The sequence below is a fragment of the Mesocricetus auratus genome, unplaced genomic scaffold (assembly GCF_017639785.1).
Source record: "Mesocricetus auratus isolate SY011 unplaced genomic scaffold, BCM_Maur_2.0 Super-Scaffold_100023, whole genome shotgun sequence".
NCBI classification, from domain to species: Eukaryota; Metazoa; Chordata; class Mammalia; order Rodentia; family Cricetidae; genus Mesocricetus; species Mesocricetus auratus.
The window spans coordinates 683,088-709,715 of NW_024429204.1; the positions used below are offsets into that span (position 1 = coordinate 683,088).

General features: G+C 42.8%; 1 protein-coding gene across 4 annotated transcripts in view; it reads left to right on the forward strand.

Moving 5' to 3' along the window:
• Cpq (carboxypeptidase Q) overlaps positions 1-26,628 on the forward strand; it is a 400,249-nt gene that overhangs the window by 187,723 nt on the left and 185,898 nt on the right. For all 4 annotated transcript variants that reach the window (XM_040730419.1, XM_040730420.1, XM_040730421.1 and 1 more), the window contains exon 5: positions 23,131-23,242. In XM_040730419.1, coding sequence (XP_040586353.1) covers positions 23,131-23,242 — 112 coding nt within the window. The remainder of the gene's footprint in view (positions 1-23,130; positions 23,243-26,628) is intronic.

A 26,628-nucleotide genomic window follows, 5' to 3' on the forward strand; every position in this document is an offset into this window, starting at 1 on the left:
GGTCATTGCCAGTTGAAGATGGAACAGATGCCCGCAACGAATATTGGGAAATGGGAGAGGGGGTCTAAGATATTTATTTAGAGGGAGCAATCACTTACTGAGAACCGGGGTCAGCGCTCTCTGATCTCCTACCACGACCGGAATCCAAGAGAGAGCTTTCCTTTCTTTTTCTCCTTTTATCCCTCACCTTTCCCATGCACCTGTGTCCAAGCCCCAAACGGGCGTGGCCAGTGCCATGGGTAGGTGAGATCTCCCCTACAGCCAGTCTCTTTCAGACTGTCTCTCCTTTTGACTGCCACTTCTCCTACCGTGGGTAGATTCCCTCCTCAATAGCATAACGAGTGTCTCATGAGTCAGGAGGTAAGGATCTCGTAAGAAATTCCAGCTTTATGTGTGTCCTTTCTCTTTCACTGCCTTTTTCTGGTGCTCACGGACTGGAGGGAATTGTGGCTCTTTAGGATAGAGAAAGCTGCATGATCTCATTGCATCCCAGCAGTGGGGTACCAGGAGGAAATACTAGAAGGAGGGAAAGGATGGGAATGGGGCCGTTAAAAGATAGCATAGTCCAATGGGGTGTGGCTAATACAGTCTTCCTAGATGAAACTGAGTGGGATTTTTTCACCTAAAGATTTTCAGAAGTTATTTTCCTGCACGTTTTAATTCCTTGCGTTCCCTTGTGTGATGTCTGACTCACTTGCTTAATGGTTTCTTTCGTGTTTCAAAATGAACCACCAAACCTTCCTTTATTTACCTTTCCCAAAGCCTCAAATACCACAGAGCTCTGTGAGCAGTCAGGAAGCTGGAGGAGCTGCATTAGATATTTTCCTTAGTTAGGCAAAGAGTTCTTGAGATAATTCAGCACAGGGGAATGTCTGTGGGTCTCTGCCAGATAAGCTAGTGCTAATTAACACACTTTCACAAAATGTCCTGCCTGACCACTATTAAAAACAGAGAGGAATATCTGAACACCCCATAGATACCAGACAGACCTTTAGAAAATATTACAAACATTGGGAATTAGAAACAAAATGTCCCTATTTATTAGCATGGGGGTGGGGGAGGCTCTGGGATTTGTCCTTGCTGCTGTATCTTGTCTGCCGTGAAGGAACTGTGGAGAGGAGGTTTCCAAGGCGCACTGGGAGACTCCGTTGCTTCATCTTTCACCGATAGACTTCCAAGCTTTCAAGAGTGTCACAAGAGGTAAAAGAAGTTGTTCTGTTTCGCACGGTTTTATCTGCGGATCTGGTAGCATCCTGTTGTGTGAGAGATCTTACCTTTCTCTCTCTCCTTGTCCCCCTTGTCTTCTCTCTGAATCCTCCTTAGCTTCCCCCCTTACTTTCCCTTTTCAATATTCCAATGGATCGCTACTCCTGACAGCGATCCTAACGATGGAAGGTGAGTTAAAGGATCAATCCTTGCCCTTCAAGGCCTTATGATTTCACGAAGGGATGCATGCAGATAAATTGGCTTCAATGTGGTATGGTAAATATTATGATGGGACCGGGGGGCTATGTAGGACATATTAGTCATATAGAAAGGAGAGGATTTACTCACACTTTTTTTTAAAAAGATTTATTTATTTATGTATATGGATACTTTGCATGTACATCTGCATGCCAGGATAGGGTACCAGACAGTTGTGAGGTGCCATGTGGGTTCAGGGAATTGAACTCAGGACCTTTGGAAGAACAATAAATGCTCTTAACCACTGAACAATCTCTCCAGCCCTTACTCACACTTTCACAATCCAAAAAAACAAAAATGCTTCGGAGGAATGCCAAGCCAAGTTAGACCTTGTTTCCGCCGTCAGAGTGAGCAGGGTGGGCAGAGCCTGGGCCCAGGGGTAAGGACGGTATATCGTTCACTATCTTTTCTCCCACAGGCTTATCCAGTAATTCTAGCGTGGTAGTCGGAGGGGCAGTCGGTCAGACTTTAGGAAAAACACTGTTGGGGCAGATGTGAGTCTGACGCCCAGAAATCATAGCCTTTAGAGCTGGGGCCTTGGATGGTCCGCTGTCCCCGCACCTGTAGTCACTGAGGACCATGCCGTCTCTTTTGGAGCCTCTGTTGGACTTCCCAGGGCGGTATTTCTTTCTTCCTCTTGCTGCCATGCTTCACGGAGTCTAACTTGGTTTTTGAGACGTGTGTTAGGCATGCCGTTTCTCAAGGCGGAATTCTTAGAGGCCTCTGCTTCAGCGGTGCCATTTAGAGCTGAGCTGCGCACCAGGGAAGAAGAGAAAGCGTACCTGACGTAGTTTTCTTATCCCTACCCCTCCCCACCCCACCCACCCCGCCCACCAAACTACTCCACTTGCGCATTAAGGAAATTTAGTGATTTGGGTACCCTTAAATTTTTATTTTCATCTACACATGTGACTACTCTCCTCTTAGAAATCAGTTAGGAAATTCAGAAATATGAGAGCAAAAAAATAGCATTGTCCTCCACCAGTTCTTTTTTCATTCAATATTTATTTTTTATTATGTATACAGTGTTCTGCCTGCATGTGTCTCTGTAGGCCAGAAGAGGGCGCCAGCTCTCATTACAGATGGTTGCGAGCCACCATGTGGTTACTGGGAATTGAACTCAGGACCTCTGGAAGAGCCACCGATGCTCCTAACCGCTGAACCATCTCTCCAGTCCCCCTTCTACTAATTCTTTTTTTATATAAAATATTTATTTATTTTTTATTATGTATACAGTGTTCTGCCTGCATGTATCCCTGCAGGCCAGAAGAGGGCGCCAGCTCTCATTTCGGATGCTTGTGAGCCACCATGTGGTTGCTGGGAATTGAACTCAGGACCTCCGGAAGAGCAGCCGGTGCTCCTAACCGCTGAACCGTCTCTCCAGCCCCCCTTCCACCAATTCTTGCTTTAACAGCAATCACTACATTTGCATCTTTTTTTTAATGGTCCTCTCATACAATACATCCTGACTACAGTTTCCCCTCCCTCCACTCCTGACAGCTCTCCCACACCTTCTCTCTTCCTCATGCATTCCCTTCTTTCCCCCTTCAGAAGAGAGCAGGCCTCCAAGAGACAACAATCATACACGACACAACAAAATACAGTCAAATAAGGCGAAAGCCCTCACACCGAGGCTGGACAAGGCAACCCAGCAGGAGGAAAAGAGTCCCAAGAGCAAGCAAATGACTCAAAGACCCTCAGCTAGGAGTCCCACAAAAACACCAAGCTAACAGTCATAACTTACACACAGGACATAGTGAAGTCTCCTGTAGGGTCCTTGCTTGCCAATTCAGTATCTGTGAGCCCATATACACCTGCTTATTTGATTCAGTGGGTCATGTTCTCCTCTATCCCCTCTGACTTATACAATCTTCCATGGGGTTCCCCGAGCTCCAACGAGGAGGGAACCTGACAAAGACATTGAATTGACTGTGGGTCTCTGCTTCTGCTCCCATCTGCTGCTAGAGGAAGGCTCTCCGATGATTGGACAAGGCACCAATCTATGAATATAGCAGAATATCATCAGGAATCATCTCATTGATGTTTTTGTTTGTTTGTGTTTTGTCATTGTTGTTATTGGTTTTATAGACCATTGGTGTTTGGTTCTACCCTAAATCTCTGGAGTGTCTAGTCTCCAATTCCTAGCTTTCCAGGCAGTGTTGGGCATGGGCTCTGTCTGGTGGAGTGGGCTTCAAGTTAAATCAGACATTGGTTGGCCACTCCCACACGTTCTATGCCACCATGGCCCCAACACATTCTGCAGGCAGAGCAGATTGTAGGTCAAGGGTTTTGTGACTGGGGTGGTGTCCAGGTTTCTCTTTCCTTAGCCTGCTGAGTACCTTTCCAAGGCAAAGAGACTAGACTGTAGGGGGGACGGCTCCATGCAGGCGTCAGCTTGATTTCTCCATGCTCAATGAGCTGTGTGGGTGTTGTCCTCGGCAATGCCCCCACCCCATCAGCTCACTTGCATATTTTTTGAGTCTATTATTTATGTCTTCCTATCCATACATTAATATATCAGGTATCCTGGTAGGAAACACATAATACACTCAAATTACGTTCACTTAAGGTAGGTTTAATAAAAGGACTGTGTGCAAGGTGTAGGGAAGTCTTAGGGAAAGCACAGGGGAGCATATGAGCGATGTTCATGGACTAGGATGTGGGATTCTGAATAAGGGCCTTGCAGCATGTGACTTCTTACAGACGACAGAGAGAAGTGAATGGGGACAGTGGGCTCCTGCCAATCTCTTCCCCATTGACTGAAACCCAAAGGAAGCCAAGGGAAGAAACTCCAGGGATGCAGTCTTTGCAGGCCAGCCTCCTGAGCCTGGGAGCAGAGTAGATCACCACCATTGATCCTGTCTCAGAGTCCTCTTATCTTGTACCCACCAATCTGATTTTGGGGAGGTTATGAACCCTCTTATAGTTTTAAAGCTAATTTTTCCATATCTGTGTGTATCTTTAAATGATACATTTTGCATAGTGTTACTTTTTGAAAGCATTATAAAGTCACTGTTGTAATTGCTACTACTTTCTACACTTGTTCTAAGGACTGCATCCATTATACTGTGTGCAAATAAACATTACTTATTTCTAAGCTTAGGCTACTCATGTGAGCATGCCACAATGTGCCTTCCCAGGCCACTCGTTATGGGCTCTGTGGTTCTTTCCAGACTTTGCAGTTGCAAAGGATTCTGTTTATGAGCATTTCTGTAGCATGAGTTCTAATAAGTCTTAATAATAAAAGTTCAGAATCAGATAGAGGGGAAAATGCTGAGAGGTCAGAGAGATGGGGAAAAGCCACAGCCATACCTTACCTACTCAACTTCCTAACCCAAAACAGACTGAGCTCCTGTCTCCTCCAGCCTTAACACTTCCTCTGTCTGTCCAGCCATGTCACTCCCTGTCTCTCTGTACAGACCTCCAGACCTCTATGGTTAACTAGTGGCTAGCTCCACCCTCTGATCTTCAGGCAAGCTTTATTTGTTAGACTATAAACAAGACATCACCACACATTTCTGTCTCTGCCTTCTGGAACATGCATGAAAGAGGCCCTGGGGGAAAATACCTAGGAGTAGAATTCCTGGGTCATGGAGTTTATGAATACTGAGCCATGCTCTGTAATGCCAAATCATTTTTCCTTGGATGTGCCAATTTAAATTCCCGTCAGAAGTGTGTAAGACCCCTGGCTGTCCCTGTCCTCTCTGCTGCTTTGCGTTTTCAGGCATCTTCATTTTTTTTTATCACTGGTATTCTGTGCAGAGATGCCAAGTGAGAGCCCCACTCCTATCATAAGAAATATAATCAACATAATAACCTGGCCCTTTCCTCAAGAAAACAGTGGCCACTATAAGAACATATTTCCCATCTCTTGACCTATTTTATTTCCAATATTGTTCTCTGAAGTTCACTGTGGCACATTCTGAATATACTCCAAGGTCCAAGGTAGTCAAATACGTGGACATCTACCAAAATGCATCTTTTAATTCTTTTTTTTTTTCAGTTTGAGAATCGGTGTGATTCCGATAGGACGTATGTAAACTCTGGTCCACGAAACTGAAAGTTTGGATTGAGGCCATGGGGAGAAGTCGGCTTACACAGAGGCAGGTGCATTCTTTGGACTCCGGAAAGATACATTGTACATACGTTAAGAAGGGAAACTGGCCCTTCATCTTTCTCTTGCTCCCTCCCTTCTGTCTTCCCTACCTCTGTCCTGCTTTCTTCCCACCTTTTATATTTTCACCCAGTAGCTAGCTAAAAACATAGTGTAGAAAACAAACACGAATGAACTATGACTTTGTAGCCTGCAGGGCTGTGTCGAGGAAGGGACAGGGTTCATGAAGGGTAGAAGGGGGAACCCCGCATCTGTATTTTCTGGGTGCAGGTCAGTCTGCGTAGATCACACTACTGGGTGTTAGCTAAATGAACGAATGAATGAATCGATGCTACGGAATGTTTTCCATTCTAGCAACTAATCTCCGTTTTAGTCCTGGAGTTAATCTTTGATGATTAAGTACTGTATGTGATTTCTTGATTGATTCCTTCAGGAAATATAGAGAAGCCTATCAATTCCTTTAACTTTTTTTTTTTAAGATTACCTTCTGTATTCTCTCAAACACTCCATCTGCTTTTCTTTAAGGCTTGGGCAGTGGCCTCAGGTCCTTCCAGCGAGCCAGCCTCTACCTTTTCACACAAGCAAGAACTGCTTACCACCCAGTGCTCCTCTGACCTAGAAAATCTGAGATATTCACATTAATGGAAACACGACGACTTATTAAAATCGCCCTGAGCCCTCTCTGGTGGGATTATTTTGATGCTCAGCGTTAGATGGACGGTGTGGATAATGGTTGGGGCTTGGGGGCCCTGCTTTCTCAGGGTTATGTAACCAGGGAGCAGACTCAGTGGGATAGGGGAAGGAGTGCTTTTAATGAGCTGCTGGGATTGGCTGAACTCGTGCTAGCCTCATGCTCTCCATTGTAAACCTTGGTGTTTTTCTCATTTGTCAACTTTATTTGCATGCTGCAGCTGAATTTGCCCGAGTGCCTAGTTCCTTTAATCTCCTGGCTTGGCTGGCTAGCCTGTAAATCAGCCTCAGACTTTGAACAGCCCATATAATGCCCCAGTTAGCACTCTGCAGAGAGCTCTTTTTTTTTTTTTTTTTGTAGACCCCTGTCCAAAGCATGACACTGTGGCTTAACATTGCATGGTGTGGTTGCTACTAGCAGCAATGAGTTGTTATTGACCCTCCGTAGAAGAAGCAGATGGGTAGGTTAGGATAGTTGAAGGCTGAGGGTTTGCCAGCTAATGTTGTAGGTTGCCGGAGAGTTTACCAAGTCACTCTAAGACCCACACTCCACTCCCGCAAGAGGTGGTGTTTCCTTTCCCTACCTGCGGTGAGCATGGCTTGCAACCCTGGTTCTAAAACTCCCGAAGGGAAAATTTGTCCTGTTCTTCGCGCTTCTCGGCGATGGGCTGAGCGCCACTGGCACAGCTGTGTGTGCACTGTGTATTAGGTTCTCTTGCGGGGCTCTGAACCAGCCGTAACTTCTTTCCATTTTTCTGAGACACGGACGTCCGTAGAGGAGATGATAAAGAGAGAAAAATGGGCAGTAAATGTTGGAAGAGGAAGATGCTCAGCCATGGAGTTTGCTGCTGGATTTCTCTCATGGCAATGTCTGTGCTAGAATGTTTACCCGTGCGGGGCAGTGGTGGCGCACACCTTTAATCCCAGCACTCGGGAAGCAGAGGCAGGCAGATCTCTGTGAGTTCGAGGCCGGGCTGGACCAACAGCCTCCAAAACAATACATAAAAACCCTGTCTCGTAAAACCAAAAAAAAAAAATGTTTACCCGTATCCTTGCCACCTTCACTTTTCTCTAGTGAAGATTATTTTGCCGTGTCTGAATCAGATTTATTTATTTATTTATTGCTGGGATTAAAGACGTGCGCCACCACCGCCCGGCCCTGAATTAGATTTATAATTGATTTATAGTTCATAGAAACAATGTGGACTCTGTCGTTATTAGAACCTGAAATAGCACGTCTATGCAAGGACTGTTTCCAACATAATGGCTCACAGCAAATGGCCTGATACACATTTGCCATGTCCCTTAAACCTCACTCCTTAAGCCAGGCTCTGGGTTGACTTAGAGCCTGTGCCTAAGGCCCCATGGCTGTCTCTTAATTGGAAACTGGATACTCTTGCTAGATGTCCCACTAAGGAAGGAATCAACAGAGAGATCATTCTTAGAGCCAAGATCTCGGGGTACCCTGCTCTGCTCAGTGGTTTGCTCTGGTCCCATAATGGTCTGTAGGATTGTGTTCACTGATTGAGGCTGAGTATGAGTATGGCAAGCAAATAAACAAAAGGACCCTGGGGTCCTTTTGAACAAGATCAAATAACCTGCCACTCTTTCAGCCAACCCAAAAGTTCCATCACCAACAGCATAGATTTGGGGACCATCACAATATCCTGAGCTGGGCTTCCTGAAGTGGTTCTAATGATGCAGCAGGTATCTGGATGTCTTATAGAAATGTAGCTTCCTGGGATCCGTGCCTACATTCTGATTCTGTATGTCTGGGCTAGAACCTGGCAGCCTGCATTTATGTGGGTAGCATAGATGATTTTGAAGCTACACTCAATACCAATTGAATCCCCCCATCCCTCTTCACAAAGCGACTTTTAATGCAATCTTAATGTGAGCAGAAGTGAGGGATTCCTTTGATGTCCTTTTGGATAACCCCGTTGAACCCTATCCGAGAGAACCGGAGGTACATTATTTACTGGAAACAACTTTCTGGAGAGTTCCCTCTGGTCCAGTAGTTTGAATGACAGAGAGCTGTAGTCAGCAGCTAGCCTTTCAGATGTACACAGACCTTCAACCAGAAAGCCCTCTAGCACTTCAGCATAGAACAGGAGATACTTCCAGGCAGGAATTTTAATTAGAAAAGATGAAAAACCCAGAGGCAAATTATCAAAAATTTGAAACATTTCCACCTCTACATATCAAGGTGAAATCTATTTGCATATAATGTATAGCCATGACTGAAATAGTAAAATGAGTGAAAATCATTTATAACTGGCCACTATGTTTCGGGCCTTGTTCCCATATTCAGCTGCCATGACCACTAATATGTCCAGAGTGATTATTTTCCTTATACAGATAGAAAATGAAGGCGCAGGGCAGTTCAGTGACACTTCTAATGCTTCACAGGGAGAAAGCAGCAGCATCAACCTCCTGGTATGTATGTTAAGATGAAACCATGGAGGAAACTAGTAAGGAGAAGAAGCTTCCATTTTCAAAAGAGAAAGGAAATAAACACTCGAGAGGCATCGGAGGAACACGACTCCAGAAAGCTAGGAAGCTTTTCAGAAAGGAGGCTTACAGGATCACGATCACGATCGCCCCAACCTCTGCTGCCTACTGGGTTTAACTTCAGAACTTTCATTGTCACTCAGGACGACAGTGGTCATTTGTGTCACTAAAGCTTTCAAGAGGGAAGGTCTTGTGCATTAGTGTCTGCTAAAGCTCTTTACTGAGGAAAGTTTCTGTAATTAACCCACATTGATCATGATGTGGTCTGGGCAGGGTCAGACAGTTGTTTCCTGATTCAAGTGAGCTGATAAGTGTATTTCAAGCCCGGCTTTAATCTCTCTAGAGTCACACAGCCCTTCTGTCATGCCCAGGAAACACCTTTGTGAAGATTAGGCTTGTTGGTTTGTTTTTAGCAACCTGAAAAAGGTAATTGCAGAATGGCACTTGGTGCTGCCTGCGGAATCCAGAGTTGTGCCTTGACAAGCACATCCCCTGGTCAGCAGGCAAGGGTGCACATGTGGTCCTACTGTGGTGCCCACCAGCTTTGCATTCCATAGCCTTGGCTTGCAGACCCCGGCCCCCAGGACTCACTGCAAAAGGACTCCTCTCCAGGCACACCTCAGAGCTCAGCTCCAAGGAGAAGCGCCTACGCTCAGCCTTGTGTTTGTGAGCACTGCTTCTGTCATCTGGCTTGGATGCATAATCAGTGAGGGGAAGGAACACAGCTCTCTGCTCCTCCATTTCTTCTGGGGAGTAACCGTTCAGCCAAGGGCCTGGTGCAAATTTCCTCTTTCGGAGGTGTAGAGCGTTTCATATGTCAGCCAGCTGTAACCTTTTGAAGGTTTAATGAAATCAGAAAACATAATCCACTGTATGAGAGTGAATATGAATCAAGTCTATTATTGTTGAACAAATGGCATTAATTTCCAGCACACATGTGGACATGCGTTTTAAAATATTTGTTTGAAAAATGTCAGGCTACTCATTGTTTTAGAATATTTGAACAGCGCACTACCAATGTGCTCTTTTTTCAAATAGTTGTACTTTTGAAAGGTTACAGTGTTGGCATATTTACTTTTTTCCGACCTCTACAAGTGGCCTCGATGGAGGAAAATACCTCGAATGAATTCTTCTTTCCACAGACTGCACTTCCTAAGTGGTGTAAAATCACCCCTTCCTTCTGTAGTGGGAGGGCAAAGGCTCACTCTACATCCTGGTGCTGTTATCATGTGGCTTTATAGAGAGCTTCTCTGCTGTGTTCCGGGGCTATAGAATGAGATTGCTTTAAGCAAATGCAGACAGATGTCACATCTGCTATCCTGCGGAAAGAGTCAGGGTCACTGGAGACTACCTCTTGGGTGTCCTAAGGCAGGAAAGGTTGGATAATTAATGGTCAAGGCATCCCCAGATCCTGCACTCTTGGAAGCAAACTGCTCCAGTTCAGCAAGGACTGACGTAGGTAGAAAGCACAATGATCTACAAAGTGGACGTGGGGCTTTTCATGAGGATGTTGGGTGAGCAGAGAACATCCAAGTTTATATCCCTTCACTTCCTGTCACTATGCATGCCTCATATCGCTCAGGGCGCACTGCTGTGGGAATGCACCCTTTGTAATTCACTTAATTATCGTGTACACATAGGCACAGATGCACTTTGAGCTAACCCTCCATACTGTTCCATCGATCTTAGCTGATCCCCGCAGTAAAGATTGACAGCTCTGTTTAAAAAAAAAGTCTAACCTAGCTAATCAGGAAATTGACCTCGTCAGAATGTGCTATCCCGTAAATGGTTTGGTCGAGCGGTTTCTGGATTCCCAGCCACATGGTTAGTTTTTGTATCTATACCCAACTTAGCACCACCTCTTTCAGGTTAGGTCTGAAGCTGGAAGTACTCCCACTTGTGTAAAACAGTCCGCCCCATTGATGCGATCATCTACTTCTGCCGTGTTTAATTGTTCCCGTTTCATCACGTCAGCCAGGTGTGAATCCTCCATCTGCTGGCTTCTCTTTGTTCCTAAACAGCGCCTCTTCTTGAGGAAGGTCTCCACACTGTCGCTCTGCTCTCAGATCTCCCCAAGTCTCCTCTCTGCCCAATAGTGAGGGTACGAGGAGTGTCAACCAAAGTGACTTCTCTGAGCAGTGACGCCTTGTTTCTCATACCGTAGAGTCCACGGGCCCTGTTGACCCACCAATGGCACTGGTTGCTCAGCTTGAGGTTGTTTCCTAATTGTTAGCCTTCCGGTCAGCTCTGTGAACTTCACATTTTCACCCTGTCCACTGCTGTCCCACTTGCTCCTCTTTGGTACTAGAGGCACAATCAGATTTTCCCATTGTTCTTGGTAGACAGGCCCCTCTCCTCCAGAGTTGTCCTTCCCCCTGGCTTCCTCCCGCAGAACTTCTATAATAATTAGGTACACAAATTATTTTCGTCTCAAAAGCAAAGTTAGTCAATAGTTGTACATGATTAGAAGAATGGTTCTGAAAAAAAAATCACATCTTAGTTTGCTATGTTGAATCTTTCCTGGGTAATTTGTTTTAATTGTCTTTACTTGCAATTCGCTACCAGAGAAGGCATTCTGGATTAGAATTTCAGCTTTTATTTATTTATTTTTCTTAAATTAGCATGCTCATCGTAGTCACCAATTCTAAATTCAACCAGTATTTGTGACACCTCAAGTATTCATTAAATGGAGTCCCTGGCTCCTGCTCTGCTCAATGAGATCAAGTTGTTTTTGAAAAAACCTTAGCACTCACCTGAGTGCTGTCCATGAAGAGGCCTCTGAATTGGCTGCTCTCTTTGGCTACAGTTCTTTCCCAACTTGATTAGCCATAATCCTTCCCACCTCAGCTCAGACTTTATCTTCTTAGCCACCGAGTCCTATGCCTTGGCAATCATTTGATTTCATAGAGTTATCCTTGTCCACCATTCTTTGGCTAGGGGACTCCTATGGCACCTACATCACTCGATCTCCAGTCCACTGTGGTTTGGTAAATGCTTGTTGAAAACATGGATAAAATACCTCAGAAATCCAGGGTTAAATAATGTTGAACCAGTTTCTATGGCAGGATCTACACTGGCCCAGTATTTTCTAAATGTGTTGGATTAAAAATGCATACATACACAGAGAGACTTTGGATATATAAGGTTCTAACACTGCAATCACACTGGAGCGTAGATTGGCATGCACACACTCTTTTTAGTCTTAAAGTAACTGATGGCCCCTGTACCTTATATGTCTTAAACGTATAGGGGCCATCACAAAGGTTTAAATGAAACTTAGAGATGCTTCCAGAGGGTGCATAAGAATCCTTCTTCACTTTTACCTAGCTTATTATCTGCTCTCAAGTAGGTTTGGTGCCACATCAGACTTCTCTGCTTCTTGAAAGCAAATGATTGCCTTTTGTTTTTCATTTTTATTCCATTCCATTTGGAGCCACATGTTTGGAGCAGTAAGCGTAAATTTACTGCAACATGTTGAGCAGAAGTCTCTTCTTTAAGTCATGCTTTATTTCTGGTTTTAATTTCTTGTCCATAATTCTGACCTCTGCAGACTATAGTAAAGGCTAATCTTTTAAAAATGTGCTCATGTTTATTCTGGTCACTGCGATAAAATGAGTTACATTACATAGTAGTTGAAAGTAGACTTCTTCAACAGGTTTATGTCACTACAGCGATAAAGGTTGGAGTAATTATTGGGAAATGGATTTTGAGTGGGCATTGATTACAAGAGGGAACAGCATTTTCTTCAAAAGAATAAACCAGATGGATCCTGAGTCATACTTTATTACTAAACAGGGAAATCAGCTTGAGTTCACGCTACTGTTTTACAGGCCTGTGAGGATGTGTGTGAAGGAAACAGAAACATGTGTGCCAAGAGGGAGTTAGGTATTTCTCAGCTGAATGCTGTGGTGCTCAGTCCCTTGTCTCCTCTACCCTGTAGATGTCTGTCAGACACTTGGAGATGGCAGGCTTTGCATTTTCAAACTTTTCCTAGGTGCCGTCCTAGCTACCTTCTGCCCCAGTTTGTTCCTTGTCCTCCGACTGCCTGAGAACGTCTCTTAGAAAAAAGCCACATTAATAATATCACACACCGTATCTGTCGGGCAGGCATTCTGATAATAATAACACAGATTAAAATCTCGGGCAGATTATGAAACTAGATGGATAGGACATCCCCCCAGTTCTAAGTGGCTGTTGCAGTAGCACTGAGGACAGTTGTTAACTTCTACTTCTCAAGGAACTCAGCTGGGTGGTAGTGGCACAGGACTTTAATCCCAAGGCAGAGGCAAGGTGTGTCTTTGTGAGTTCGAGGCCAGCCTGGACTACAGAGTGAGTTCCAGGATAGCTAGGACTGCTGCACAAAGAAACCCTGTCTCTAAACCCCACCCAAATCCCTCAGCCTCCACCCCTGCAAAAGAAATGAAGACAGGAAGGAAGGAAGGAAGGGAGGGAGGGAGGGAGGGAGGGAGGGAGGGAGGGAGGGAGGAAGGAAGGAAGGAAGGAAGGAAGGAAGGAAGGAAGGAAGGAAGGAAGGAAGGAAGGAAGAAAAATTAGGGACTCAGACAGTTCAAGGGCTGCCTGGGAGTCCCCAGTCAATGGCAGAGGGAGAGCTCAAATCCTGGCCTGTCTGCCTCTAAAGCCTATATGATCTCCACTCTGCAGGAAAAAAAAAAGAGTTCAAAGGCAATGTTGTGACATCTCTTACCTTATTTCAGTTTGTTGAAGATCTTAAGTCATCAATGATTAGATCTCAGGTTGAAACAGATAAAATGGCTCCTTTCACTGGTCACTGAATCTTCTTGGATCTTTAAACAGTGTTGCAACATATACATCTGAAGTAACAATAAAAATTGCCAGTCCCTCTTTCTCCCCCCCCACTCCCCACCCCCCCACCACGCTCAACTCTCAGCAATGTCTCTACTCCACAGGTACCCCAATGTGGTATCAGAAAATGATTTTTATACGAGCCTAGGTTTCTCATTTCTCTATGAACTATGCCATGCCTTTGGTGCTTTCTCCCTGTAGTCAAGCCCTGCTAGAGAGACAGCCATGCCATGCCCAGTGTCATCAGTTCTGTTACTGCTATCTGAATTGAAACACGCACCATCAAAACCACAAGACACCAACCCCAGATGCATGGTGGAGGCTTCAATTCAAGCCTAGTGCTTCCTGGCTACCTAGCAACTCCCTGAGGAACGGCTAAGTGTTTGTCATTGCTTAAGCTAAAACTTTTCACCCTTAGCAATACGTTTACACAAATGAGAATGTAACCCGGTTCTCTCACGGTGCATGTGTGTTTTCAAATGGAATCAGTTCATGCTGTTTTAAATTGAGCTCAGCAAACAACATTTTTAGAATATTTGTCATATTTCTAAATAGCATGTGCTTATGAATGATACAACCTCTGCTTCAAACCTGCAGCACACAAAACTCTACATTGAACTACTGCCTTGTGAAGCAGTCCTTAGGGATCTATGTGTATCCTGCAAAAGCCCAAGGGGATCTTTCCAAGAGAGAATTGTATGCCATCTTCTGAGGCCATCTTGATATAATTAGAGCAAAATGAATGCAGGCCAACATTTGAGGAGTTCATATTTGTGCCAGGCACTAGCATAGTGATAAATCATCATCACATTTAATTCTTATGACTTACTTTGCAAATAAGTTTATATTATGACTCTCACCCCACAGGTAAGGAAACACCCTTTAGAGAAGATCACTAACTTGCCCATCTCAATCTGGTAGGGACAAATTGCTAAGTGCTCTCACTTACATGTGTAGGCAGATTTCGTTTGCTGTCAATTAAAGAAGGTAAATCAAAAGTGGATTCCACATAATCTATTGTGAAGCAGCCAAAGGAGCATGATAGCTGAAGCAGTAGCCCTTGGCCTGGGTTCTTCTCTTCAGTTTTAATAGAGATCATATTTTTTCAAACACTTAATTATCTTAAAAAAACAAATTGAGGCGCAGGAAGCATCTTCAAATAAACCACAAAAGCAAAAAAGCAAAAGGATGTAAGTATGTTCCTGTCTCCTGATTGGGCTACATATTTGTAAAATGGAGCATAATCACTATCACAGGAGCACCCTATTACTGATAGTTGGCCAAAGAGTACAGTATGACCAGCTTTAGATAAATACCTGCACAGTTTACATAGGAGAACCCGACTCTTCTGTAGATTACATGGCTTCATTGGTCTTCAGGTGCCTTGGTTCAAGCCTTTATGACCTTACAACTCTTGAATTTTGCATTCTGGAAAAGCAGTACCGTGAGATAAGAATAAAGCTTGCATGTTTTCCTGCCGACTAGGGATTTGGTGGAATCCTTTCTACAACTATAGTGGCTTATTCACACACTTTGGAGGTTGAATCTGGGGAAACACATCCCGAGGCAGTTGGCTTTGAAAAGCAGAAAGCACATCACCAGCATTCTCAGTTTTGTTGTCCTTCTTTCAAGTTTTTTTTTAACCACCTAGAGTCTTCGATGGGTAGGACTTGACTTCAAGGCGCCTTTCCTGTTGTTCCAGTGCAAAGTGGGAGGGTTTGTCTTAACTTCCACGGTCTCTTATGGTTACAGCTGTTCTTTATGACTGCTTGCAACTTTAAGATCACTTACAACTTTCTCATCAAAAATGTGTATTTCTCTTATCATTGTGTTCTCTCTAACCATAGATCAGATGAGGAACAGAGAACAGCAACACACCACAGCCTGTATCTACATTGTCATGAAACTTTCCCCACCAGATAAATTAGTATGTATTTTTCACTCAAACCTCACCAGGGTTCTCAAGACATGGGCAGAGTGTGGTCAGATGTTTTGTCACATTGTAACACGATTGCCTCTCATCCATTCCTGATACAATGTTTATTCCACATGGAACTTCCTGAGATGTGGCTTCTCTCTACATTTGACATTCTGGTATTCTGCACTCCCACCAGAATAACTCATTAAGCTCTGTTGATAACATTCTAGATATTGTGTGTCCAACAGGTCCAAACTTTCCCAAATATTGCCCATAAATCAGTTTCAGTGTTTACGATTCACTTGGTGAGTTCGTCATAGCAATAGCCCAACTCTGGAACAAATTTTTGATACCAATTACTTCTTGTCCTAACCATATACTTGACAAGCAGCATTTTAAAAGAAGAGGGTTTTATTTGGCTCTTGGTTTATTAGGATGGAATCTGTCCTGGCAGTAATGGCAGGGGCTGATTGATAAATGGTACTGACCAGATAGTAGAGAAAGGAGAACACCACGTCTCTTATGCCCTTCACCTTCGTCTGCTTTTATTCAATCTGGTGCCACAGTCATGAGATGGTGCCACTCACATCCAGGATGGGACCTCCCTCCACAGTGAAACATCTCTGAAAATTCCCATAAAGACTTATCTGTAGTGATTCTGAATTCAGTAAAGTTGACATTGAAGTTTAACCATATTGTACCTTCTTTTGAAACATCTTCTACTCTCTGATACAGCTATAAAGATAATGAAAGTTTGAATTTCTAACATGAACATTTAAATATTAAGTTACCTATAAATATGCTGCATTTTTCAAACATGTGTAGTTCAGTATTATTGTCTTGACATTTCTAATGAAATCCCCATCTTTTTTATTAGATCTACAGACATCTTATTTATATTTTAAAACAATCTTTGTTTAATAACGTAAATGTCTCAGTGATATTTGTGTCTGGCCCTGACAGTGGGTCTTATTTTTTGCCTACTTTGTATTTCACCATTTTTCTATCAGATACTGCATATCATGTGTAGGAGACCAGAAGAGCTTGAGGTTAACATTGTTTATGCACCACATAGTACACCCTCTTCTACTCTGTGACAATCAGTAGGAAGAGGGTTGGATACATCTACTCTGTACAGTTGGGTTTGGATATAGTTTCTGTTCTTAACCTGGGTGTTCACATTCTTTGCAAGCTAAAGCTTTGCTTTAGTTTTGGGTCTGGGTTGCTGGGGGTGTGGGTCCAGTGTGACAGCCTGACTCTTGGCTCTGGGAAGTTTTGCATGTCTGCACCTCACCATGTACCTCTCTGCTTATACCTTTCCCCAGATGCAAGTCTTCAGTCTGCTGCTCACTCAGTATCAGGAGTCTGCTCCGGAAAGTGTGGCTTCTTGTCCCTCCCTGGGTGTCTGAGCTCAGGAGTGGACTTTTTTCAATATTTCTTTCCTTTTCACTGTTCCACCTATACTTTGCCTTCCTCCACTAGAGACATAGATCTCTGCAACCTGTCCTTGTGGCACCCTGGATACGAGGGTTCTGCCTCCCCCAGAGCTACGGGTGTCTTCTTCCATGACATTGCAGGGAAGGAAGTGTAGTTCCAATGACTCCACTCATAGCCCCCGACCTGTGCAAGAAGTGGCAGGCAGGACCATTTTCTACCTCACACAGAAGATTCTGGAAGTGTACTTATAGCCTTCCTTCCAGAAGCATCCACATCCCAGTGCCATCGATACAGCTTCCTGAGGTTTTTTCCCTGAATCTAGTCTTTCTTGGGATCACTAAATGGAGGCCTGTGTGAAAGACCAAGAAAATGGGTACCTAGTTGTGATGGTTTGATTAATAATGGCCCCTGTATGTTCACATATTTAAATGCTTAAGGAGTGGCACTATTTGAAAGGATTAGGAGGTGTGGCTTTGTTGGAGGAAGTGTGTCACTGGGGGTGGGCTCTGAGGTCTCGTATGCTCAAGCTACATCCAGTGTGGGACACAGTTCACTTCCTGTTGCCTGTGGATCAACATGTAGACCTTTCAGCTCCTTCTCCAGCACCATGTCTGTCTGCACGCCTCTATGCTTCCTGCCGTGATGATAAGGCACTGAAGCTCTGAAACTGTAAGCCGGCCCCAATTAAATATTTTCCTTTGTAAGAGTTGCCGAGGTCATGGTGTCTCTTCACAGCCATGGAACAATGACTAAGAACACTAGCATTCCTACATGGGGTTTCAGGGGTTCTAAAGCGCTCATGCTCACCCACGTTCACACACATTGGTTGGCATTTCCATTGCTCCTGCTTTGCCAGCTTCCCCTGCCAAAGGCCAACAATGTTCTATTCCATTTCTCCTTGAAGGTCCACATTATTCCCCTGAGATTTAACCCTCCTGGTCAAATTAAAGTTGTGCGCTTTTCAGAAAGTTGTGGGTTTTGTGGATTATTTTACTTTCCTTATTGCTAGGGAGGGCCCATTCTCCTATGGCTGGTTGGTTTCCCCTCATGAACTGATTTGGGATGAATTAGTGTCAGCACATAGGCCTCTTTTCTCATTCTTCACTGTTTACCCACTGGCAGTGACTGTTGCACATAAATGGGATTCCCTGATTCCCTCACGGCTTCTTACCAGTTAGAACAAAGTGGAATTCCCCTCTGTGGCTTGCATGTTTGTGTGTCCCCACAGCTTCCACATCTGTAATGAGCATTCTTTCCTGCCAGCCTGGTTCTGCAGCCGCTGTGTCCCAAATGAACACACGGATGCTGTATTAATTATGAAACTGTTGACCGGTGACTTGGGCTTCTCCTTGGCTAGCTATATCTTAATTATTAACCCATTTCTATTAATATAAGTATTTCCACATGGACTTCTCTTACTGGAGAAGGGTCCGGACCTCTTACCCCATTTGTGGTCTCACATGGTGTCTGCTAACCATCTCCATAGAGAAAAGAGCGATTTCCTGTTTGTCCCTGCTTATATCGTGATTCTGCCCAGCTACGTCACTTCCTGTCTGTCTGTACAAACTTCCAGACCTCTATGGTTAGCTAGTGGCATGTTTCTGCCCAGCTATGTCACTTCCTGACTGGTCAATCAGCCAATCAGTGTTTTATTCATTAACCAATCAGAGAAACATATATACAGAAGAACATCCCCCATCACGCATTTTTCCAGTACCGTAGTCACACCAGACTCTTATCAGTCCTCAAATGTGCCGCCCTTGTTTCCATTCAGAGTTTTTGCATGGGTCTCCAAGCTGCTTACAGTGTTAGGTCTCTGCCCCCGTTAGGGTTCTACTGCTGCGAAGAGACACCATGACCACAGCAACTCTCCTAAAGGAAAAACATTTAATCGGGGTGGCTTACAGTTCAGAGGTTTACTCAGTTATTGTCGTGGCAGGAAGCAGGGTGGCATGCAGGCAGACCTGGTGCTGGAGAGGTAGCTGAGAGATCTGCCTCTGGATCCACAGACTGCAGAATGCGACTGTGACACACTGACCAGACTTGAGCATCTGAAACCCCAAAGCCCACCCACTAGTGATGATGCCCTTCCTCCAACAAAGCCACACCTACTCCAACAAGGTCACATCTCCTAATAGTACCACTCCCTGTGGGCCCAGGGGAGGTATTTTTATTCAAACCACAGCAGCCTCCATATTCAAATGCTATCTCCTTAGGGAGAGAACTTACCCCCCCCCACTACACACATTTCCAATTTTCTCCAGACCACTCCCTGCCACTAGCCTGGTTTCTCTGTTCTCTGCACCTTTCCATGTCCCCATCTTTCCCTCTCCATTTTCTCTTGATTGCTTTAAAACGTAGACTTTCAGTGTAGCCCAACAGGTCTCAAGCTGGCTGAGGCTCCCAGGACTGAGGTCACAGGAGTGTGCCCGCCATCATGCCAGCTTCGTCTCTATGCCATATAAAACTGCACTTACATTATATTTACTTGTTTTTTTTCTTCTCCTCCAGAATGCGATTCACTTAAAACAGAATGTTTACTCATTTCTGCATCTCAAGCACATAGTGAGAACCCGATGACATTGTAGAAGACATCATGCATAAGAGCTAAAGACGCTGATGTTTTCTCTGATAGCGCGTATTAGAGCATTTTCGTAAAAAAAAAAATACACTGCCTCACGGACCACATGCATTTGCTTGTGTTCTTGTTCATCTTTTAATCAGGAAAATCCATCTGGATCCAGAGTCTCAGGACACGACAATGACGTAAGAGGGTGCTTATCGTGTTCTGTTTCCCTTAATTCTGTGCTCTTCCACTCTCAGAGCCGTAGCTGGCTGCTAGGGTTTATACCGGACCAGTCTAATCAATCCTCCAGGCTGCTTCCTACCCAGGCCCAAGCATCTGGTAGCTATGCTAGTGCGTGCTTCACAGAGAACACGCCTCACATTTCAAAAATCACCAGACTCCCCATTCTCCTTCCTGTTGTATTTCTTTGGCTGCGCTTTTGCCATTTTTATTGTTTGCAATGCTTCTTACTGCTTGATGCATTTAGAAGAGAGGTAAATGGAAAGGTCGTTTGAGGGGAGGGGCTGGTTAGAGCTCTGCCTAACTCTAAGGTGGCAGCACACAATGGGGGGTACCCTGACTCTTATTTCTTAGCTGTTTATGCTTCAGGGATTAGGGTGAAGGAATGAGGTTCCCCTTCACCAGGTGCTAAATTTCGTGAACCTTGAGTTTACTCTGGCCAGTCTGTTTCTGCTTTGCTTGCTTAAATCGGCTCCGACTTTATTGCAATTAGTGTCCATTTGTGCCTGACCCTGGCCCAGGACAGGATTCTCAGCTGCCCTGTGAGTTTGTATATTTTCTGGATGGTTTTCTTCAAGGCTGCAGTAGAGTTTTAAAGACTGGCCTGAAATTTTCACTGCTATTTTCTATACATATGTAGAAGCTTTTACAATGAGAAAATTTGAAGTTTGCTTTTTAAATGCTACCAATTAGAGGTAATTTTATTAAAATTACCTATTAAAATAGATACTGAATTTATTACTATCAGATTGTGGCCCCCAGCATTTTATTATTTGAAAAAAATGTTTTAAAACTCTCACAATCAAAATTATATTTTTTCTTCTATAGCACTGGGGCAAAGGTCTGATCATGTAGTATATAATTTAATTTTTTATGACTCCAAGCAATCTTTCCTGTCATAACTGCTAATGTAAGTGGCAGTTGCTATCTGGAGAGTGGAAGCTTGTAAGAGACACAAAGAAATGCAGTTATGAAATGACCTCAGTCCTTGTAGAAGAATTCAGAGATACAAAATGATGGCTACCTTGATGTAGTTACTCCTGAATGAAGTAAAAGAAAATGTTAGTTAAAGCACGTTTTGTATTTTAGCCTATGGCAACCTTTCTGGAACAATGGTCCTGGGCCATGAGGCTGTGACAGAGCACACCCTGACTTCTCTGGGTTGACACCGCTTTCTCAGTCAGAAGACTCCGCTATTGCAACATGCTCTTTTATTTCTTTGTTTTTGTTTTGTTTTGAATTCCCCCTTAGAAACAATCCATTTGGGTTCATTATATGACCGTTTATTAGTCTGGGGCATTATCCTTGCTTGTGACTACAATGAAGTCATACTAGGCTGGGTCAGCTATAAGTCACCGGGAGATCTCTCAGCTGCTCAGGGAGCAGGCAGTGCACGGGTCTCACTGATATTTTAGGTCCAGACTGTCCCCCAAGATGATGATGCATTTTCATGTTAGGAAGATTGATTCAGCTTTGGTTTTCTGACAGCTTGCCATGCATCGGTACTAATATGCCGAACTTCTAAGAATGTTATTGAGTTTCATGCTGCCAGGGAGAGTTCCCACATGCTAAGTGTATGAGTCTAGTACACGGCACTACTAAGTGTCCACATCAGAAGCGTGACAGCCCTACAAAAATCTCCTTCCATTCTGACACTCCTTGACGAAGGGAATCACTTTCCCATCTTGTTCAGCCTTATGCTTTATGTGGATGGAATTATACACAGTCTATTATTTTTTTTAATCTGGCTTCTTTAACTCTTCATGCTGCTCAGCATATATTGCATTCACTGTTGTGTGGTGCTCCAATCATGAATGCAATTCATTTATTCATTCTACTTTTAACAGATATTTGGATATTTCCCCTTTCAGAGGACCTGGCTATTAATACTGTTATGAAAACTATCATAGTTGAAGCACGCGCGTGTGCTCACACACACACACACACACACACACACACACACACACACACACACTGGATACACTGTACAACTAGGAGTAAGATTTCTGGGTCATAGTCTGTATTTATGTTCACAGTCCATAGGTCAGATGGTCCTCCAGGGTGGTTGTATGTACCAACCCCCACACCAGCAATGCTGGAGAATTTAGTTGTGCAGCCTTCTAACCACTTTTTGACATGTTTTTATTTTAGCTATCTGGTAGCTAAAGGTTTAATGTGGGTCAGTTTTTTATATCTTTGATGATAACGATCCTGGGTACTATTTTTCTATAGCTATTGGTAATTTGTTTATCTTTTTTTAAGTATGTCAGGTGTCTGTATGGGTATTTTGCCTGCTTTTCTGTCAGCTGACTGTTTGCTGTTGTTTTATGGGAATTCTTTATACAATTCATGTATACAAGTCCTTTATTGTATTATAGATGGATTTTCCCCCTGTAAGATACCTTTTCACTCTCTTAAAGGTTCCTTGGATGAGGAGATATTCTTAACTCTTGCAAAGTCTAACTTACTATTTTTATGGTTAATGATTTTTTGCAACTATTAGGAAACCATTTCCCACTCTAAGTTGACAAAGCTGTTTTCTCTAAAGGTGTTGCCCAGCTCTGTAATCCATCTGATCCATGTTTGCATATTATATGATGCATAGGGACCAGGATATCTTTTACATCAATACTTTACTGACATAGCACCATTTCATTTGGTTTTCAGATTGCTGGAGACGTGTGCATACATATTAATTCACTAATATCTAGGTATGCGACATGGTGGTCTAGCACTTCTCTGGCACTCATGAGGCCTTGGATTCTATCAACAGCAATGCAAGGAAAGGTTTATTTTAGTTCTAGTGAAATCAGTTTCATGCTTTTGAAAGAGAATTACTGATATTCCTTTAAATAACATTTAAATTTACGGTGGTTAAACTTTTAATTTCCAAATCTCTCTTAAATGTTCTACTCAATTAGACCTAGGTTTTAAGTCTTATTTATTCAACACCGAAGTAATTTATGACTTAAAGAACACAATCATTTTTTAAAATAAATTATTGTTCCAATGTTTACAGTTGAGTTTAGTTTGATAAGTTTATTGAGTATCAAGATCTTGAATCAATAACCAGTTGAGAATATGGTTGAAGTTTTGAGCTCCTTTTTAATGTAATTTTGACTTTAAGCTATAATATGAAAATTTTAAAAAACCATTCAGCAATGAACAAATGCCATTAGTAGTCAATATTATATCATTGATAGAGATAAGGGAAGGGCTTTTACCACTCTTTAGGATGAATTTGGAATTGTACCAATGCTGTTGTACCGTTATAAAACTTTTGATCTTCACGTTTGAAATACTTGGATGTCTTCTTTGATGTCGTTTTGCTTAGTGTTGTTTTCCTCTTTTTATTATTTATTATAGGTTGTACTGGTCAGTGGCCATCTGGACAGCTGGGATGTTGGGCAGGGCGCCATGGATGACGGTGGTGGAGCCTTCATATCATGGGAAGCACTGTCACTCGTTAAAGATCTTGGTAAATATTTATAAAGCCTTTAACCAAGACGTAAGGGTCTCAGTAGTGACTCGTTAACTCTATAGAAACTCCATAATGGATTCATTCTCATGGTGTGTGCAAAGTTGCTCCTGCAGTTTACATGTTTCTCAGTTTACTGCCAGGATAGACATATTCAGAAGTTTTCTGAATTCAAGCGTACTCCAGACATCTAAAGTACCAAATGTTATTGTCATCCGCTGAGGAAGATGAGTAAGCAAATAAAACCAGAACAAATGTGACCACAACAGTTAGAGACTGTGTGAGACCACAGCCAAAAGCAGAGAATTAACTGCCCCCCACTTCCTTATCTTCCCCTCTTAAAATAGCATCAGGCTGTGAGATCAGTGGGAAAAAGTCAGTCATTTTTCTATAGAAATCATAGAGTGTGTTAGTGGGGAAAGAATGATTCCTGTAGCCATGGTAGGAACCCAGTTTGAGAAATTGGACCTAGATATGGCTGAGAAGAGCAGTCATTGAAAGGCATGGCTTATAGCCTAAGTAGCTTCTTTAGCTGACCGTATATGCAAATAAAGTATGTGTGGTCCCTTTTGATATACTGGCCGAAAGAGTGGATATGGAGTGTGGTTAGAAACAGTAGAAAAGTCTGAATCAGGAGTTCCTTGTCTAAACTATAGACAGTGGTGGTTTTGAAAGGCTTCATCAGCAGAATGTTCTGGATGGTAGCTGAAGAAAAAGTTCTGGTTCAGATGGCATAGAGGTAAAAAATATTCATTGGTTATCTAAGCACATATTATAATTGTATTTTTCTTTTGGGTAGCCAGCTCACGAATAATGACATGCAGACTTGCTATTAATTATGAAAGCTTGGCCTCAGCTTAGGCTTGTCCCACTCACTTTTATAACGTAAATTAACCCATATTTTTATTAATCTACATTCTATCATGAGGCACTCGTTACCCACTTTCCATCTTGGGCCTTCTGTTTATTTTCCTTGTCTCCTGGTGTCTCCCTCATACCTAGATTCCTTCTCCTCCTTTCTCTCCCCAGAAATCCCATCTGTAACTCCTGCCTAGCCACTGGCTGCTCAACTTTTTATTACGCCAATCACAGCAATACACCTTCCTACAGTGTGCAAATATCCCACAACATTTCCCCCTTTTGTCTAAATAAAAAGGAAAGGTTTTTAACTCTAACACAGCAGAACTATATACAATAAGAACAATTATCCAGTGAGAATTACATTTACAATGTTTAGTTCATATGTATTTGGCAATTTGGAGAAAATGCTCTATCGTCTATCTTACCTCAACCAACCCGCAAATAACAATACTGAGATTTATTATAAGTTATGAAAGCTAGGCTTTACCTTAATCTTGTCTCACTAGCTCTTAAAGCTTAAATTAATCCATTTATATTAATCTATGTTTTGCCTTGTGGCTTTTTACCTTTCTTTCATTCTGTACATCTGATCCCCTCCCCCATATCATTGGCATCTCTTCTGCACCTCAGTTATCTCCTCCTACTTCCTCTCTCTGCCCAGAAGTCCCACCTACACCTCCTGCCCAGATATTGGATGTTCAGCTCTTTATTAAACCAATCACAACAATATATCTTCACATAGTCTACAAATATCCTACAACAACATATGTCTCTCAACTCATGATTTCCTGTAATTTTTTATAGGAAATCTACTCTAGGAAATTCTAGTCTTCTACAAAGGTGAATTAAAAATTACTTACCTGGGATACAGTTCAGTTGGTAGAATGTCTGCTAACATGCATGGAGCCATTGGTTCAGTCCCCAACAATTCGTAAAAATTGATATGTTGGTGAATGCCTGCCATTGTAGTAATCAGGAGGAGGATGCAAGCAGACCAAGAATTCAAGGTCAACCTCAGGTACATAGTGAGTTCAAGGCCAGCCTGGGCTACATGAGACTCTATCTCAAAAAGGAGATATTGCTGACCTTCCTAACAGCAGATTGTTGAAATAACCTTATTCTAAGCAAATCTTTGATGCATTATTTTAATGTATATCTTACCTGTGTTTTAAAATGTAGAAATAACAAACTGTTTGTGTGATTTTGTTGTTGTTTTTTATTTTTGAGACAGGTTTTTTTCTGTGTAGCTTTGTAGACCAGGCTGGCCATGAACTCACAGAGATCTGCCCGCCTCTGCCTCTACCTCTTGAGTGCTGGGATTAAAGGCATGTGCCTTGTGTGGTATTTTTATGTACTTCTCAATCTTGGCACTAGTGACATTTTCAGATTATGGCGAGAGATTTCATAACACCCCGGACTCTACCCACCAGCTGCCACTAACATTCACCACCATTTCCCAAAATTTTAACAGTAAAAATGTCTTATATATTGTCAAATGTCCTTGGGATGGAGAGTAAGAACAATTGCCCTGGTTTGAAGGACACATAAATAAACTAATACAGTATCTCTAGGTAAATTAACATGGTATCTTTTGAAAACAATAATGAAACAAACAATTGGAAATCTTGAATTGCACATTCTTAACAGTCCATCATCATCATTACCATGCATGATGGAAAAGATGGATTGAGCAGCTGCCAGGCTTTCTGTCATGCCCTGTGTAGATGTCAGGCACACAGAGGGATTTAAGGTGTGCTGCCTGTTCAAAGAGCCTTAGCCCAGAGCTGGAGACCTCCACATTAGCCCACAGGCATTGTTGTAAGCACAGAAAGAGTTTTGGTGCCTACTTTTACAACTGGGTGAGGTTCAAGAGAGAAATTGCTCAGCAAATAAAACCCAAATGCACACCTTTAGAGAAGGTCTAGATTTTTATGTGGAGTCCTTCCTGCTTCCCGTCCCTTGGTGGTTTCTCCCTTTCCCTCTCAATCATTCCGGAACAAAATGGCTTCTAGGGGAAAATATGCAGAAATAAAACATTTGTCCTTATGGAGCACAGATGTTTATTCTGAAAATTAACTTTATTTCAATGTGTTTCACCAATTTGATGGAAATGGACTAGTGGGATAAAAAGAGAAACTAGTTCATCTGAATTGGGTTTAGGTCACTCTGTTCTACAGACTTCTTTCCTGGCCTTGGCAGATCATTGGAACACTCTGAACTTCCTTATTCTCCTCTCTACTCAATTATAATCTTCCAGAGTATTTTATTTGCTCTAGATTGAAACAAAAATTGGGTATTCTCTACATATTGAATCTCTGTGCTCTGGTCTCAGCATGGAATTCTAAATCACTGCTAATTGATTTCAATTAAATTTCATGGATAAATGTCAAACAACATGCAGAGGCGAATGGAGTAGCTGCAGTCCTATCTGAAAACACTGGGTTCAGTTTTTGTTGTTGTTATTTGGGTTTTTTTTGTTTCTTTCTTTGTTTTGTTTTGTTTTGTTTTTGTTTTTGGTAGCAACT